Below are 15,155 nucleotides of genomic sequence, written 5' to 3'. Positions count from 1 at the left end.
ATGTATTCCAACTTTTACATGATTTAGGGGATAGATATCTATTAGGCATTTTTAGACATTTACAAGTGTTTTTTAAAATAGTATCTATTTCTCATTTCAACCACCACTCTAAGTAGGATTTCTTCTTTCCAAAGAGACATATGAGGAGATTGAGTCCTGAATCCTAGAACTTGATGGGAGATGTGAAAAGAGTAGACCAAAGTACCAGTGTCAGAACCAATGGGACCAGCACTGGAGGGCACCATTTTATTCCTCTTTCTGTTTCTACCATAGTGCCCCTCATATTTTTTATTAATTCATTCATACACTTATGTAAATATGAGTACTTATAGTACTTTACAGATAATTTTTCTAAGCATTTCATTTGTCTTCAAAAGAACCCTAAGAGGTAATGTTGTTTTTGTTCTCTCAGTCGAGTCCAACTCTTTGGGACCCCATAGACTGCAGCATGCCAGGCTTCCCTGTCCATCACCATCTACTGGAGCTTGCAGAAAGTCATGTCCACTGAGTCGGTGATGCCATCTGACCATCTCATCGTCTGTCATCCCCTTCTCCGCCCGCCTTCAAGCTTTCCCAGCATCAAGGTCTTTTTCAATGAGTCAGCTTTTCGCATTAGGTGGCCAACATATTGGAGCTCCAGCATCGGTCCTTCCAGTGAATGTTCAGGGTCGATTTCCTTTAGGATTGAATGGTTTGATCTCCTTGTAGTCCAAGGGACTCTCAAGAGTCTTCCAACACCACAGGTCAAAAGTATCAATTCTTTGGCACTCAGCCTTCTTTACTATTTAACAGGTAATGGTAGATATTTTTAACATCATTTTGTAGATAAGTAGATTGAAGTCCATATATTTATTTTTAATTCAACAGACATCCATCACAGACCTACCCTGAGTCAGGCACTATACTCAAGTACAAGAAGCTAAGTGACTCCCATGATTGTAAAATGAGTAAATGCCAGAGTTTGGAATTGAAATCAATTTTCTAATTTTTGCCCACTATTTACATCTACCACATTATATTTCAAGCTTCTTGCTTATTTTCATCAAACTCTGAAAAGAGTATAGCTCTAGTGACATAAGCATGTAAAAAAAGAACAAAACAGATCCCATTTATAACACAGATTGTTAGCCCACTATAAAAAATTTTTATTTATTTATTTTTGGCTGTGCTGGGTCTTTGTTGCTACACAGGCTTTCCCCTAGTAGGAGCAACTGGGGGCCACTCTCTAGTCGCACTGTGCAGGCTTCTCATCATGGTGGCTTCTCTTGTTGAGGAGCATGGACTTGGGCACACGGTCTTAGTTGCCCCATGGCATGTGGGATCTTCCCAGATCAAGAATCAACCCCATTTCTCCTGCATTGGCAGGCAGATTCTTTACCATTGAGCCACCAGGGAAGCCCCTGTTAGTTCACTTCTGAATGGATTATGGGACATATCATGCCCTCACCCTTAACCAAACTCTACTCTTTTATTTTTTTCTTTTTTTTTCCCCAGTTATTTTTATTCAGCTCTGTTCAGTTCAGTCGCTCAGTCGTGTCCGACTCTTTGCGACCCCATGAATCACAGCATGCCAGGCCTCCTGTCCATCACCAACTCCCGGACTCCACTCAAACTCGTGCCTATTGAGTCAGTGATGCCATCCAGCCATCTCATCCTCTGTCATCCCCTTCTCCTCCTGCCCCCAATCCCTCCCAACATCAGGGTCTTTTCCAATGAGTCAACTCTTCGCATGATGTGGCCAAAGTATTGAAGTTTCAGCTTCAGCATCAGTCCCTCCAATGAACACCCAGGACTGATCTCCTTCAGGATGGACTGGTTGGATCTCCTTGCAGTCCAAGAGACTCTCAAGAGTCTTCTCCAACACCACAGTTCAAAAGCATCAATTTTTCAGTGCTCGGCTTTCTTCACAGTCCAACTCTCACATCCATACATGACCACTGGAAAAACCATAGCCTTGACGAGACGGAACTTTGTTGGCAAAGTAATGTCTCTGCTTTTTAATATGCTATCTAGGTTGATCATAACTTTCCTTCCAAGGAGTAAGGGTCTTTTAATTTCATGTCTGCAATCACCATCTGCAGTGATTTTGGAGCCCAAAAAAAATAAAGTCTGTCACTGTTTCCATTGTCTCCCCATCTATTTCCCATGAAGTGATGGGACCACATGCCATGCTCTTAGTTTTCTGAATGTTGAGCTTTAAGCCAACTTTTTCACTCTCCTCTTTCACTTTCATCAAGAGGCTCTTTAGTTCCTCTTCACTTTCTGCCATAAGGGTGGTGTCATGTGCATTTCTGAGGTTATTGATATTTCTCCTGGCAATATTAATTCCAGCTTGTGCTTCCTCCAGCCCAGCATTTCTCATGATGTACTCTGCATATAAGTTAAATAAGCAGGGTGACAATATACAGCCTTGAGGTACTCCTTTTCTGATTTGGAACCAGTCTGTTGTTCCATGTCCAGTTCTAACTGTTGCTTTCTGACCTGCATACAGTTTTCTCAAGAGGCAGGTCAGGTGGTCTGCTATTCCCATCTCTTTCAGAATTTTCCAGTTTATTGTGATTGACACAGTCGAAGGCTTTGGCGTAGTCAATAAAGCAGAAATAGATGTTTTTCTGGAACTCTCTTGATTTTTCAATGATCCAGCAGATACTGGCAATTTGATCTCTGGTTCCTCTGCCTTTTCTAAAACCAGCTTGAACATCTGGAAGTTCTCAGTTCACGTATTGCTGAAGCCTGGCTTGGAGAATTTTGAGCATTACTTTAATAGTGTGTGAGATGAGTGCAATTGTGCAGTAGTTTGAGCATTCTTTGGGATTGCCTTTCTTAGGGATTGGAATGAAAATGGACCTTTTCCAGTCCTGTGGCCACTGCTGAGTTTTCCAAATTTGCTGGCATATTGAGTGCAGCACTTTCACAGAATCATATTTTAGGATTTGAAATAGCTCAACTGGAATTCCATCACAACCACTAACTTTGTTCGTAGTGATGCTTTCGAAGGCCCACTTGACTTCACATTCTAGGATGTCTGGCTCTAGGTGAGTGATCACACCGTTGTGATTATCTGGGTCATGAAGATCTTTTTTGTACAGTTCTTCTGTGTATTCTTACCACCTCTTCTTAATATCTTCTGCTTCTGTTAGGTCCATACCATTTCTGTCCTTTATTGAGCCTATTTTTGCATGAAATGTTCTCTTGGTATCTCTAATTTTCTTGAAGAGATCTCTAGTCTTTTCCATTCTGTTGTTTTCCTCTATTTCTTTGCATTGATCACTGAGGAAGGCTTTCTTATCTCTCCTGGCTATTCTTTGGAACTCTGCATTCAAATGGGAATATCTTTCCTTTTCTCCTTTGCTTTTTGCTTCTCTTCTTTTCACAGCTATTTGTAAGGCCTCCACAGACAACCATTTTGCCTTTTTGCATTTCTTTTCCATGGGGATGGTCTTGATCCCTGTCTCCTGTACAATGTCATGAACCTCCATCCATAGTTCATCAGGCTCTCTGTCTATCAGATCTAGTCCCTTAAATCTATTTCTCACTTCCACTGTATAGTCATAAGGGATTTGATTTAGGTCATACCTGAGTGGTCTAGTGGTTATCCCTACTCTATTCAGTTTACGTCTGAATTTGGCAATAAGGAGTTCATGATCTGAGCCACAGTCAGTCAGCTATTTTTATTAGTTGGCGGCTAATTACTTTACAATATTGTAGTGGTTTTTGCCATACATTGACATGAATCAGCCATGGATTTACATGTGTCCCTCATCCTGAACCCCTCTCCCACCTCCCTCCCCATCCTATCCCTCTGGGTCATCCCAGTGCACCAGCCCCGAGCACTTGTCTCATGCATCCAACCTGGACTGGCAATCTGTTTCACACTTGATAATATACATGTTTTGATGCTGTTCTCTCAGATATCCCACATTCACCTTCTCCCATAGAGTCCAAAAGTCTGTTCTATACATCTGTGTCTCTTTTTCTGTCTTGCATATAAGGTTATCATTACCATCTTTCTATCCATATATATGCATTAGTATACTGTATTTTTGTTTATCTTTCTGGTTAACTTCACTCTGTATAATGGGCTCCAGTTTCATCCATCTCGTTAGAACTGATTCAAATGAATTCTTTTTAATGGCTGAGTAATATTCCATTGTGTATATGTACCACAGCTTTCTTATCCATTCATCTGCTGATGGGCATCTAGGTTGCTTCCATGTCCTGGCTATTATAAACAGTGCTGCGATGAACATTGGGGTGCACGTGTCTCTTTCAGATCTGGTTTCCTCAGTGTGTATGCCCAGAAGTGGGATTGCTGGGTCATATGGCAGTTCTATTTCCAGTATTTAAAGGAATCTCCACACTGTTCTCCATAGTGGCTATACTAGTTTGCATTCCCACCAACAGTGTAAGAGGGTTCCCTTTTCTCCACACCCTCTCCAGCATTTATTGCTTGTAGACTTTTGGATAGCAGCCATTCTGACTGGCGTGTAATGGTACCTCATTGAGGTTTTGATTTGCATTTCTCTGATAATGAGTGATGCTCAGCATCTTTTCATGTGCCAAACTCTATTCTTAAGACAAGTTAGTGTCAGAATTACCAGGAAGTAAAAATACATCTCCCCAGGTCCTTCTTTGAATTTACTGATTCATACTATCTGGGATTGGGCATGTGATTCTGGCTTTTTTTTTTTAAGTCCTCCACCTTGCTCTAATATCATATCCAGGATTGGAAATGACTGCCTAAAAATATAACCAAAGATGAGGAGAGAAATGGAGGTGTTGAAATATATATGTGTGTGTGAGTGCATGTAAGTGTTGTAGTCAATCAGTCATGTCTGAGTCTTTGTGACCCCATAGACTGTAGCCCACCGGGCTCCTCTGCCCATGGAATTCACCAGGCAAGAATACTGGAGTGGATATCCATTCCTTTCTCCAAGGAATCTTCCCAACCCAGGGATCAAACTCAGGTCTCCTGCATTGCAGGCAGGCTTCTTTTATTGTCTGAGCCACACGTGTGTGTGTATGTGTGTGTGTGCTTACACAGACACAGATATACACCAGTCTCAATATTAAGATTCGCTTCTCAGAACTGGTTTCTAAACGTCTCAAACATCCTAGAGAATACTTACAAAACTCTTATCTGTAGGTAAACAGCTTTTATTTGATCCTCTAATATCTGCCTCAAAGTGGAAACATTTCAGGCTATTCATAGTTATCAGGTTCACATATATGAAATTGCTGATATTCAACCATTTTTGACTTACAAGATTGGCAGCTTTGTATGGTTCAACCCAACATCTTTGATTAGATCTGAACAGAATCAGGATATCTCAGGTTAAATAGAAAATGCTTCTGCAACCTCTCTTAATCTTCAAATACTGAAAACAAAGTCCCACAAGCTTGAAAATCATTTCAAGCCCTTCAGTTGCACTCAATGCTTTATTTTGTCAGGCACAGATCTGACTAAACATTGGTTGGTCAGAAAGTCTGTTTCAAAGTCAAAATATCAGTTACCTCAGTAGGATTCAGTGCGTTTTTGAATTGCTTTACAAAGCTGAACCAACAAAAAGATGGTTAAGATAATGCAAGATATCACAAAATGTTGAAATAGACCATACATAGTTAATAACTTGCTGTCATGTAATTTTTTAGTCCAAAATAGTCAGTTCTAGCCATCAGAAACTGACAAGGGGGACACCAGGGAGATGTTTGCGCTAAGTTGAGTTATTAAAATTTCGCTTGTATTTCCCACAATTTCATTTTTAAAGCAACCTGAAAATTTTGAACAGCCTATTTCAATGTGCATATCCAACAGGCATTTCAGATATTCAGGGAGTAAGAGTGCTTCTAGGAAAACAATGTCCCTCTACCTTTCCAAAGCCACACCTCCATGACAAAATTCAAGTATTAAACCTACAGTTAATGGACACTTAAAATGTAAACTCCACAAAAGCATGAATTTTTTCTGCCTTGTTCACATTTGTGTCTATTGCCTCTGCGATAGCTGAGAGAAACATGTATTGAAGGAAAGAAGGGAGCAAGGAGGAAGGGAGGCGAGGAGGGAGGAAGAGCAAGAGGAAAATAGAGGGAGGGGAATGAATGCTGCCTCTTCCTCAGTCTTTGTGGGGTTTTTTCCCTTCTGTGTTAATAGTCATTTTGTGCCATAAGTATAGCACATGAGAAGATAGCTGTTTAATAATTTGCAGCCACAATAATAACAGGTTTAGCAATTTAACTAATACAGATTTTTGGCTAAAATATGCCCCTCTCTTTTTATTACTTAAACATTACAGTTTGCTAAAACTAAGAAATCAGTTACAATATCTAAGCTTTTTTAAAACAGTATATGTGGATATACTCAGAAAATTCAGTATCTATGGAAAAGGACAATTTAATGGAATGAAATCTGGGGCATAATACCAGCCACATAATCCTAAATCAACCTGACATAACAAGAGATGATCCTCCAAACAAATAGTTCTGTTTGTGGATGGAGGACAGAATACAAACAGTTTTGTTTAATTTTACCACCTACGTAATTTTGAGTCTTAGCATCTTGGATTTGAAAGCAGTGTGAAATGTCACTGATGAAGGCTGTGCACAGATAACTTTTCCCAGACGACTGAGGCCCAGAGAATTGACACGCTTTCCCCAGCTGGTGGACAAAGCTATGACTTGAATCTCATTGTGTAACTTCCAGCAGAAAATGTATACAATATTTTTTCAATTATTTGCATTAGCAAGACTTTCTAAATAAAAATGCAGTAGGGGTGCACCCACGATTGACCATCAAGAAAAACAGATTTACTTTTTGATCCTTGATTTCTTTTTGGTAGACAGCATTTCCCTATGTCACACAATTTACATGGTTGAGGTCATCTTATCTGTTTAGCATTTTGCATATCTAAGGAAACTGAACTGAAGGAAAAGGTACTGGAAAAATAAGATGAAAATTATCATTTCGTATGTGGGAACATTCAATGGCAGTTAACAATTACAATTGCTATGGGTACAATGAAGCTGGTGATAAACATTTAATGTTTGATTCCTCAAGTTTTCATTACCTTTAATCATCTTTTTTTTTTCCACTTCTTTCTTCTCTTCCATTTAGGCTTCCAGTTTTATTAGGATCCATAAAGTCATAAAAGTCTTAAACTTCACAATGAAAACTAAAGATCTGCAGCTTTCTGATGTCTTCTTGAAAGCACTTAACCATCTTCCTCTAGAATACAACTCTGCTTTATACAGCCGGATCTTTGATGACTTCGGGACTCACTATTTCACCTCTGGCTCCCTGGGAGGCGTGTACGACCTCCTTTATCAGTTTAGCAAGGAGGAACTAAAGAACTCAGGTTTGATTTCTTCAAGACTTATTTTTAACTGATAAGATACTGTGTAATGCATTTTTCTCTTACTCTATCTTTTTAGTTCTTTATTGACTTTATTTCAACCTCGCTTTATTTCCAAAATGATATGAAGAGCAACCAAAATGTACACACTCAAGAAAATAAAAATAGAAAATTCAAACTAAAAGAAGAAGGAGAAATAAATAGGCTTAACCTCTTCAGGCATCAGATTTGTCCCAGAATTTCCTGACATTTAAGAACATCATAAACTGCCTAGTAGTGGTAAACTAAAGAGAGATAGATGCTATCACCTAAAGGAAAACAAAATTTGTCTTGGAACTAAACTCTAAAAAATAATTTACTTATAGAATTTTTATAGGAGATAATAATTTTATAAAATTGTAATTACAACAAATCCACTGACACTTTTTTTTTCTCTGTCCCCCAAACAGAGGTTGAACCTGGGTCCCTAGGCAGTGAAAATCCTAAAGACTGGACCTAGTCTTTTTTTTTTAATGATTTTAACTAAAAGCCAAGGGCAAAAGATGAAAAGAAATTAATAACTTGATAAGGGACTAAGTTAATATGAGCCAGACATGCCCCTACTGGTGGCGAAACTTGAAACCAGATGGGAGGCACTTTTCTTTGAAAAGTTGCAATTTTTTATCTGGAGGTATAATCTGTGGTATTTTCTGCTTACATATAAAATAATAATATAAATCTTGGTTTAAAAAATACTTTTGATTTCTTAACTATTATCTCAGATTACCAATATTCATTTCTATTAGAGCTTAAGTACCTTTGTATAAATTTGTTTTCAGGCTTCAGTGTGAAATGACACAGCATCCTTGTGATGCTTCTATCTTGAAAACATGATTAGAAAATTGTGTAATAACCAGAACCCAAGTGTCCAATTCTCCTAAATAAATCAAAATTCTTGATCATTTGACTCTTATACAAAAGAAATCAGGAATTTATTTTAAAAGACACCAAGCCAATCCTGGGGTCCGTAGAATTTCAATTCCTCTATTCTTATATCTCATTATGGCAAATAGTTATATTTAATGTGGGTTTCCTGAGTCCTTCCTAACTTTAAATGATCTGCTTTTTAAGAAAGGAGATGGGATATATGTCTTTGAAAAGGATTTTCTGTAAGAAGGTCTTCAAAATTTTTGCTTGACAGAGTTACCGAAATCCCAGAGATTTACACAGTGATGGGCTTTCCACACTGCCTCTTACATTTCATTACAGTTATCCTTTCCACTGCAGTCACGTTTGCTCGCTGAATTTGATGTCTTTGCCACTGAGAACAGCATCAACATTAAAGCTGTGCAAAAATGATTGTGGGAAGTCTCTGGCCCTTGACTTGGTTTTGTCTCACCCTAGGGATGAAATTATTCTGGTCACTGCTGCTGTAGCCCAGAGAATAATTTCTCATTCGATAAGCTATACTCATCATGCATTTACAGCAAAGCTGCTAAAGGCTTAGAGTTCAGGTCAGTTAAAGAACTATGTGAATCTTTAATCAACCATCCAGGATTTTAATAGTTGAAGTCCCATAACCAAAATGAAGAGTGATGAGCTGTACTTTCTTCCTGAAATATTCTCACTTTCTATCTCTTTCTCTTTAAATAAAGGTAGAGACTTTAGACACATAGATATACGTAATAAGAGAAAGAAAGGGAGTCTGAGGTGTCATATAAAATTGGAAACATATAACCATACACACCTATGTACACATACACAAACACTACACATACATACATAATATTTATATATATGTATATAAGACATATTCTCATATTTTATATGTAGTATATAATCTTATAGTCATGAAATATGTGCATATGTGTGTGTGTGTGTGTGTGTGTATACTTAATCTGAGTCACAGTAATAATACTGGCACTCAATTTTATCTGTGGTTTAAGATGAAACACACTTAGAAAAAACCCTTATTAAAATGGAATTCTCTAGTGGGTGTGCTTGTCTGTTTCTGCCCACTCTCTAGATGAATCCATATTTTGGCCTCCTCCCTTTTCCCCTTTTTAGTTCTTTTCCCCTTACTTCGCCACAATGTAGAGCTAGAGTTTAGGCCTAGTTTTATTTGCTTTTTTCAATAAAAGTTATATCCCTTGTCATTAATTTAAAAAAAAAATGACTCAAATACCTCAGAGTACATTCTCTAGTGCAAGAAAAATAAAACAAAATTAAATTGCTCCTTATTTGCATCTCTTGATGTATTCCTCTATCCTGCAGTGTTCCATAGTCAATTTAAAGCCTTGAATAAAAAGTTGACCTTGCTCCAGTGTGCAAGGTAAAAAGAACTTCAGGGACACAGAGAAAACAGTAAAAAATTAAAATATCATGTTATACAACATGGCAATTTTAAATTTCTTTTGCTGGGAAGTCATATTCTGCTCTGATTGAAGAAGAAAAACTATTCACCCCACTGTTTATCAGGATGACATTTTTGATTGACACTGTTGATCTTTGCCCAGTCAGCGTAGCTAAGGACATTTCTGGAATACTCATTCCTGTGCCACATCAAACTCAGGTTGGAGACTGCAAGTGCCAGTGTGGATAGGGGCAGACATAAGCTACAGGGCATCTTGTGGGGAAGAAAAGGCCAGTACAGAAATTCACTGATAAAGCCTTGACATTTTCAACACCGCGTGACCAATACCACGCTCATAAGAGAGACTCATCATTCAAATCTTGTAGGATTCTCCTGTAACCCTCAGAAACTGAAATTAATGAGGTTTATAGTTCATTAATTATGCTATAGTTAATGAATTTGTCACATGCAATTTAATTTTCACTTATAAATCATAGAAGCTAGGGACTTGCCCGGCAGTCCAGTGGTGAAGACTCTGCCTTCCATTACAGAGGATAGAAGTGTGATCTCTGGTCAGGGAGCTAAGATCTTACATGCCTCAGGGCCAGAAAACCAAAGCAAAACAAAAAACCCAGAAGCAATACTGTAACAAATTCAATAAAGACTTTAAAAATGGTCCACTTGAAAAAATTGTTTAAAATAAATCACAGAAATCTAATGAAAGAATAAGGGTTAGGGGACCATTAAATTCCTCACATGGCCCAAACATTTGACTGACCCATTTATAAGAACAACGCCACCGGAAGAAAAATGAGTCATATTTATTCAGCCTAATCAAAACAGCCATCTTTTTTGTTAGAGATTAAAATACCAGGTACACACAAGGGCTTCAAACCAAGACTTTTTTTTACTGCCAATCTTTGATTCATCTCTTTGAATTTGTCAAACTATTGAAAAAACTACAAAGTAGGAAGCCTCATCCGCACCTACTCAGCTTCATTCCTTGGTGAGCTGCACACCCAGATTTATATTCTAGCACTACACACTCACACGGTGCCTCTGGCTCTGATAACACTCTTCCTTGCCTCTTGTAACCCACAACCCTAAGAATCAGTATTTGATAAACTACTTTGCTTTAAGGTGCTTAACAGTTCACATAATAGCTCTATCTCTTATGTGCTTGTATTTTTCAAGGCAATTTTAAACTAAACAGCAAAAAAATTGGATTCTAATTTTGGTGTTTCGAGTATCAGGTCAGGTGACTTGGGAAGCTGTTAAAAAAGAAAAAACACTCCTCAAACTACCCCAGAGAGGCAGTACCAAGTCAGCCTCCAAACAGCCAGACCTGTTTCCCTATCTCTGTTCCACTCAATCCCTGACATCCCCCACTGATTTTGAAGTCCTTAAGAATAATGGACCAACATTAGGGCGGGAAAGACTGATCAGATACCAAAATCTTGAACAAACGATGTTTGGATGTTTGGAAGAAACAATGTTGGATGTTTGGAAACAGTGAGGACCAAAGGTATTAGAACTGGATACTCTGAGTCTTAGAGCATGAGGATTTTTACAAGACTTATACACCCGTGGTGTGTCATCCTGCGCAAGCAGTCCTGGGAAACTAGGACGGTATCAAGCCCAGCTCCCACTCCTAAAGAGACTGGGAACCAGGCAGCATCAACCTCCCTTGAAGACAACAGGGAAAACGTATCAAGTACGGGCTTGAATTAAGATAAGAAAGAGTGAACAGTCCCAGAGGACACTGAAGAGTTCGAGAGTCAGGAAGTCAGAGTTTCTGAGACAAAACGAAAGGGTTTTGGAGGCAGGGGTAGAGTGAATGGCCAAGTCAGGGAGAGGAAGCTTAGATGAGTATGGGAATGAGTGTTCAGGGAAGAAGGGAGAGGTGACCAACGAGACTTACCTTTGAGGTGGTGAACCCAGGAAGAAGTGAAACAGACTCAGTCCTCACAGAGTCAGCTGTGGCCCCCAAAGAACGGTGCGCCCCGACGACGGGGCACCAAACAGCCAGTGTTCACCTCCTGATTTGCTATACAGGGGCGGTGGCCAACAGCATGGGCAAGCTTAGAGGCTGATTGTGTGCAGACAGCAGAAAGAGGCCAGCATGGTCCCCACAGGGAAGATGGCAGGGCCTCACACATACCTCTCCTCTTCAGGGTGTCCCATGGCCTGTGAAGAACCGCCTTTGGAGTAAAAGCCGTTACTCATTCGAGCTCACGGGCAGAGAGGAGCTGGGTGCTGGTACAGAGTACCTGAAGCTTCCCGAGTGCTCAGAGTCTCGTGCTCTTCTCTGAATTCTCTAGGGTGCATTCTCAGGGTTTTTTTCTTATACTTTATTTCCCAGGTTTAACAAAGGAAGAAGCCAAAAATTGTATCCGGATTGAAACAAAGAAACGCTTCCTTTTTTTTAAAAAAACAAAAGTGGAACACCGGTGCACCACTAACAAACTGTCAGAGAAATACGAAGGTAACAGTACTCTCTTAGCAGCTTACCTCGTGGGTTCTGACTGGCAATAATTTAAGTACCGTATTGCACTTGACTGTGACTGCACTATTTTTCTATTTCGTTAGTTTCATTTATCTGCCTTAGAGTCCTATGTGTGGTATGGAGGGAGCAAATCAAATATTGGTACTACTCAAAACAGGACTTGGTTAAGATTTTCTTTATCTCCTATTTAGGTTGTCTGAATGCACATTTATTGATTCTTCCTATGGGCCAAACCCAGTACTAGACATTGTTAAGTAAGGATGGATATGAACTAGGTCTTCCATTCAAGGAGTTTACAAAGTAAGGATACCTACAGACAACCATTAAAAATACAGAAGACGTAGTACACATATACAATGAAATACTACTCGACCATTAAAAAGAATGAAATCATGCCACTTGCATCAACATGAATGGACCTAGAGATTATCATTCTAAGTGAAGTCAGACAAAGACAAACAACATATGATATCACTCATATGTGGAATCTAAAATAAGATACAAATGGACTTATTTACAAAACAGACTCATGGACATAGAACACAAACTTATGATTATCAAATGGGAAGTGGAGGTGGGGATAAATTAGGGGTTTGGATTAGAAGATACAAACTAGTTTATGTGTGCAGGGGTGCCTAGTGACTCAGTTGTGTCTGACTCTTTGTGACTCAATTGACTGCAGCTCCTCTGTCCAACAGGCCCCTCTGCCCTTGGATTCTCCAGGCAAGAATACTGGAGTGGCTTGCCATTTTCTCCTCCAAGAGATCTTCCCAACTCAGGGATTAAACCTGGGTCTCCTGCATTTCAGGTGGATCCTTTACCAGCTGAGCCACCAGGAAAGACCCAAACTACTATATATAAAATAGCTAAACAACAAGGTCCTACTGTATAGCACAAGAAACTACATTCAATATCTTATAATAAACCATAATGGAAAAGACTATGAAAAAAAATATATATATATCCACATATGTGTGCTCAGTTGTGTCTGATTCTTTGCAACCCCATGGACTGTAGCCCACCAGGCTCCTTTGTCCATGGAATTTTCTAGGCAAAAATACTGGAGTGGGTTGCCTATATATATATATATATATAGCTAAAACAATGATTTTGTTGTACACTAGAAACTAACACAAAATTGTATATCAACTATACTTAAATTTAAAAAGAACCACAGACTGATAAGTTCTAAGGGGGCGAGAGGGGGTTTCCCAGATGGCTCAGTGGTAAAGAATCTGCCTGCCAATGCAAGAGACACAGGTTTGATCCCTGGGTCAGGAACCTCCTATGGAGGAGGAAATGGCAACCCACTCCAGAATTCTTACCTGGGAAAGCCCATGGACAGAGGAGCCTAGCAGGCTACAGTCCATGAGGTGGCAAAGAGTCAGACGCTTGCACGGAAGCTCTAAAAATGCTCAGACAACCAAGTGAAAAACCTGAGCGGAGTCTTTGATTTCTCCCTCCCGTTTTCTTGCCTCTATATGCAGGAAGCAGTCATTCTACTCCTTAATATTTCTCCCGGTTCTCCCCAGTTCCTCATTTGCATGCACATGCCTTCCACTCATCATTTCCAACTTGGATTACCACAGAGGCCTCCCTACTGGTCCCTTTGCCTCTGGTCTTGCCTTATTCTACACATTTTCTGTGAGAGGAATATTCTCCAAGGCAAATCTTATCATGAAACACTCAGGCCTTAAACATGTCATGGCTTCACATAGCCTTGAAGATAAGTTCCTGCCTTACTTTCTGCCTAGCTAAGTTTCTGCCTCTCTTTTCTAAATAAGTCATGCTCTCGACTGTGTCTTGACATTATAAATAACTGCTTCTCTGTGTAAAATTTTCTTATTCCCTTATTTTTCCTGACTGATTACTACTTCTGCTCAGAACAAAGGGAATCACAGAAACTCCCAAAATATGAAGCTTATATTGTCACTGGGAGACAGCCAAGGAATAGATAATAATATCATATTTACTATAACAATAAGTAGATAGTTTTAAATATCAGAGGCTATTGGTGGTTTACATGTGGAAGCCCATGTTCAGTATAAGCAAAATGAGAGCTGATTTGATAACTACACATTTGTATTATTGCCAAAAAAACAGCAGTATGCAATCAACCAAGTAATGTAAACCAGAGAATATACAGATTCTATACCAGTTTGTCTTGTCATAGAATAACTTAATAAGAATGAGAATTCAATAAATCAAGACCTCAGAGTTTGGAAAGATTAAATATAAGAATTAACTGAAAAGGAAGATTTCAAAACTAAGGTACAAGAACACAAATATTGAAAAGAATCACATTATAGTTATAAATAGACACTGAAAGTTTGATATAATTGTCTGAAAGTAAAATTAATAAAAGAAAGATCTAAAGTAGTTCATAATAAATGCAGAAAAATTCAGATATTAACCATTATTAAAGAATATCTAATGGAACTAGAATGACAAATATAATTTAATATATGGAAATTAGTATTCCTGAAATAGAGAGCCCAAGAAATGAAAAAGAAAAACTATTTTAATAAATAAGTAAATATATGAATGGGTCCCTGAAAGGATGAAATTTGTCTTGATTATTTGTATCAGAAATATGGTTCAAATATACAATTTCAAGGCAAAGTCTAGCTAATTAACTAAATTTAAAGATTTTTAAAATGAATTCAAGTACCTTAGCTGATAAAACAATTTCCCTATAGAATAACAACAAAGTCTGGCTGATGTCAGACTTACTGACAAAATGCAATGCTAAGACAATAGAGGAATGTTCAGAAACTTCTAAAAGAGAAAAGAAAATGTGTTCATATGTAAACAGAACAGAAAGACATCTCAAAACATGAGAGCATTCTGGAAATGTTCATTCTTGAGTACTCAATGAATAAAAACTACTCAACTGTAAAATCTATCCAACATAGAGATGAGAAAATGTCCAAAATGAACTCATAGTTTTCAGCTTCTAGGAATAACA

The 15,155-nt window shown here is 38.5% G+C and overlaps 1 protein-coding gene across 3 annotated transcripts in view; it reads left to right on the top strand.

Moving 5' to 3' along the window:
* The window catches only part of C6 (complement C6), an 89,118-nt gene that overhangs the window by 43,988 nt on the left and 29,975 nt on the right, over positions 1 to 15,155 (top strand). For all 3 annotated transcript variants that reach the window (XM_020903050.2, XM_020903049.2, XM_020903051.2), the window contains 2 exons: positions 7,112 to 7,352; positions 12,044 to 12,166. In XM_020903050.2, the coding sequence (XP_020758709.2) occupies positions 7,112 to 7,352; positions 12,044 to 12,166 (364 nt within the window). The remainder of the gene's footprint in view (positions 1 to 7,111; positions 7,353 to 12,043; positions 12,167 to 15,155) is intronic.

The sequence above is a fragment of the Odocoileus virginianus genome, chromosome 14 (assembly GCF_023699985.2).
Source record: "Odocoileus virginianus isolate 20LAN1187 ecotype Illinois chromosome 14, Ovbor_1.2, whole genome shotgun sequence".
NCBI classification, from domain to species: Eukaryota; Metazoa; Chordata; class Mammalia; order Artiodactyla; family Cervidae; genus Odocoileus; species Odocoileus virginianus.
This window is presented reverse-complemented; position numbering and strand designations above follow the sequence as displayed.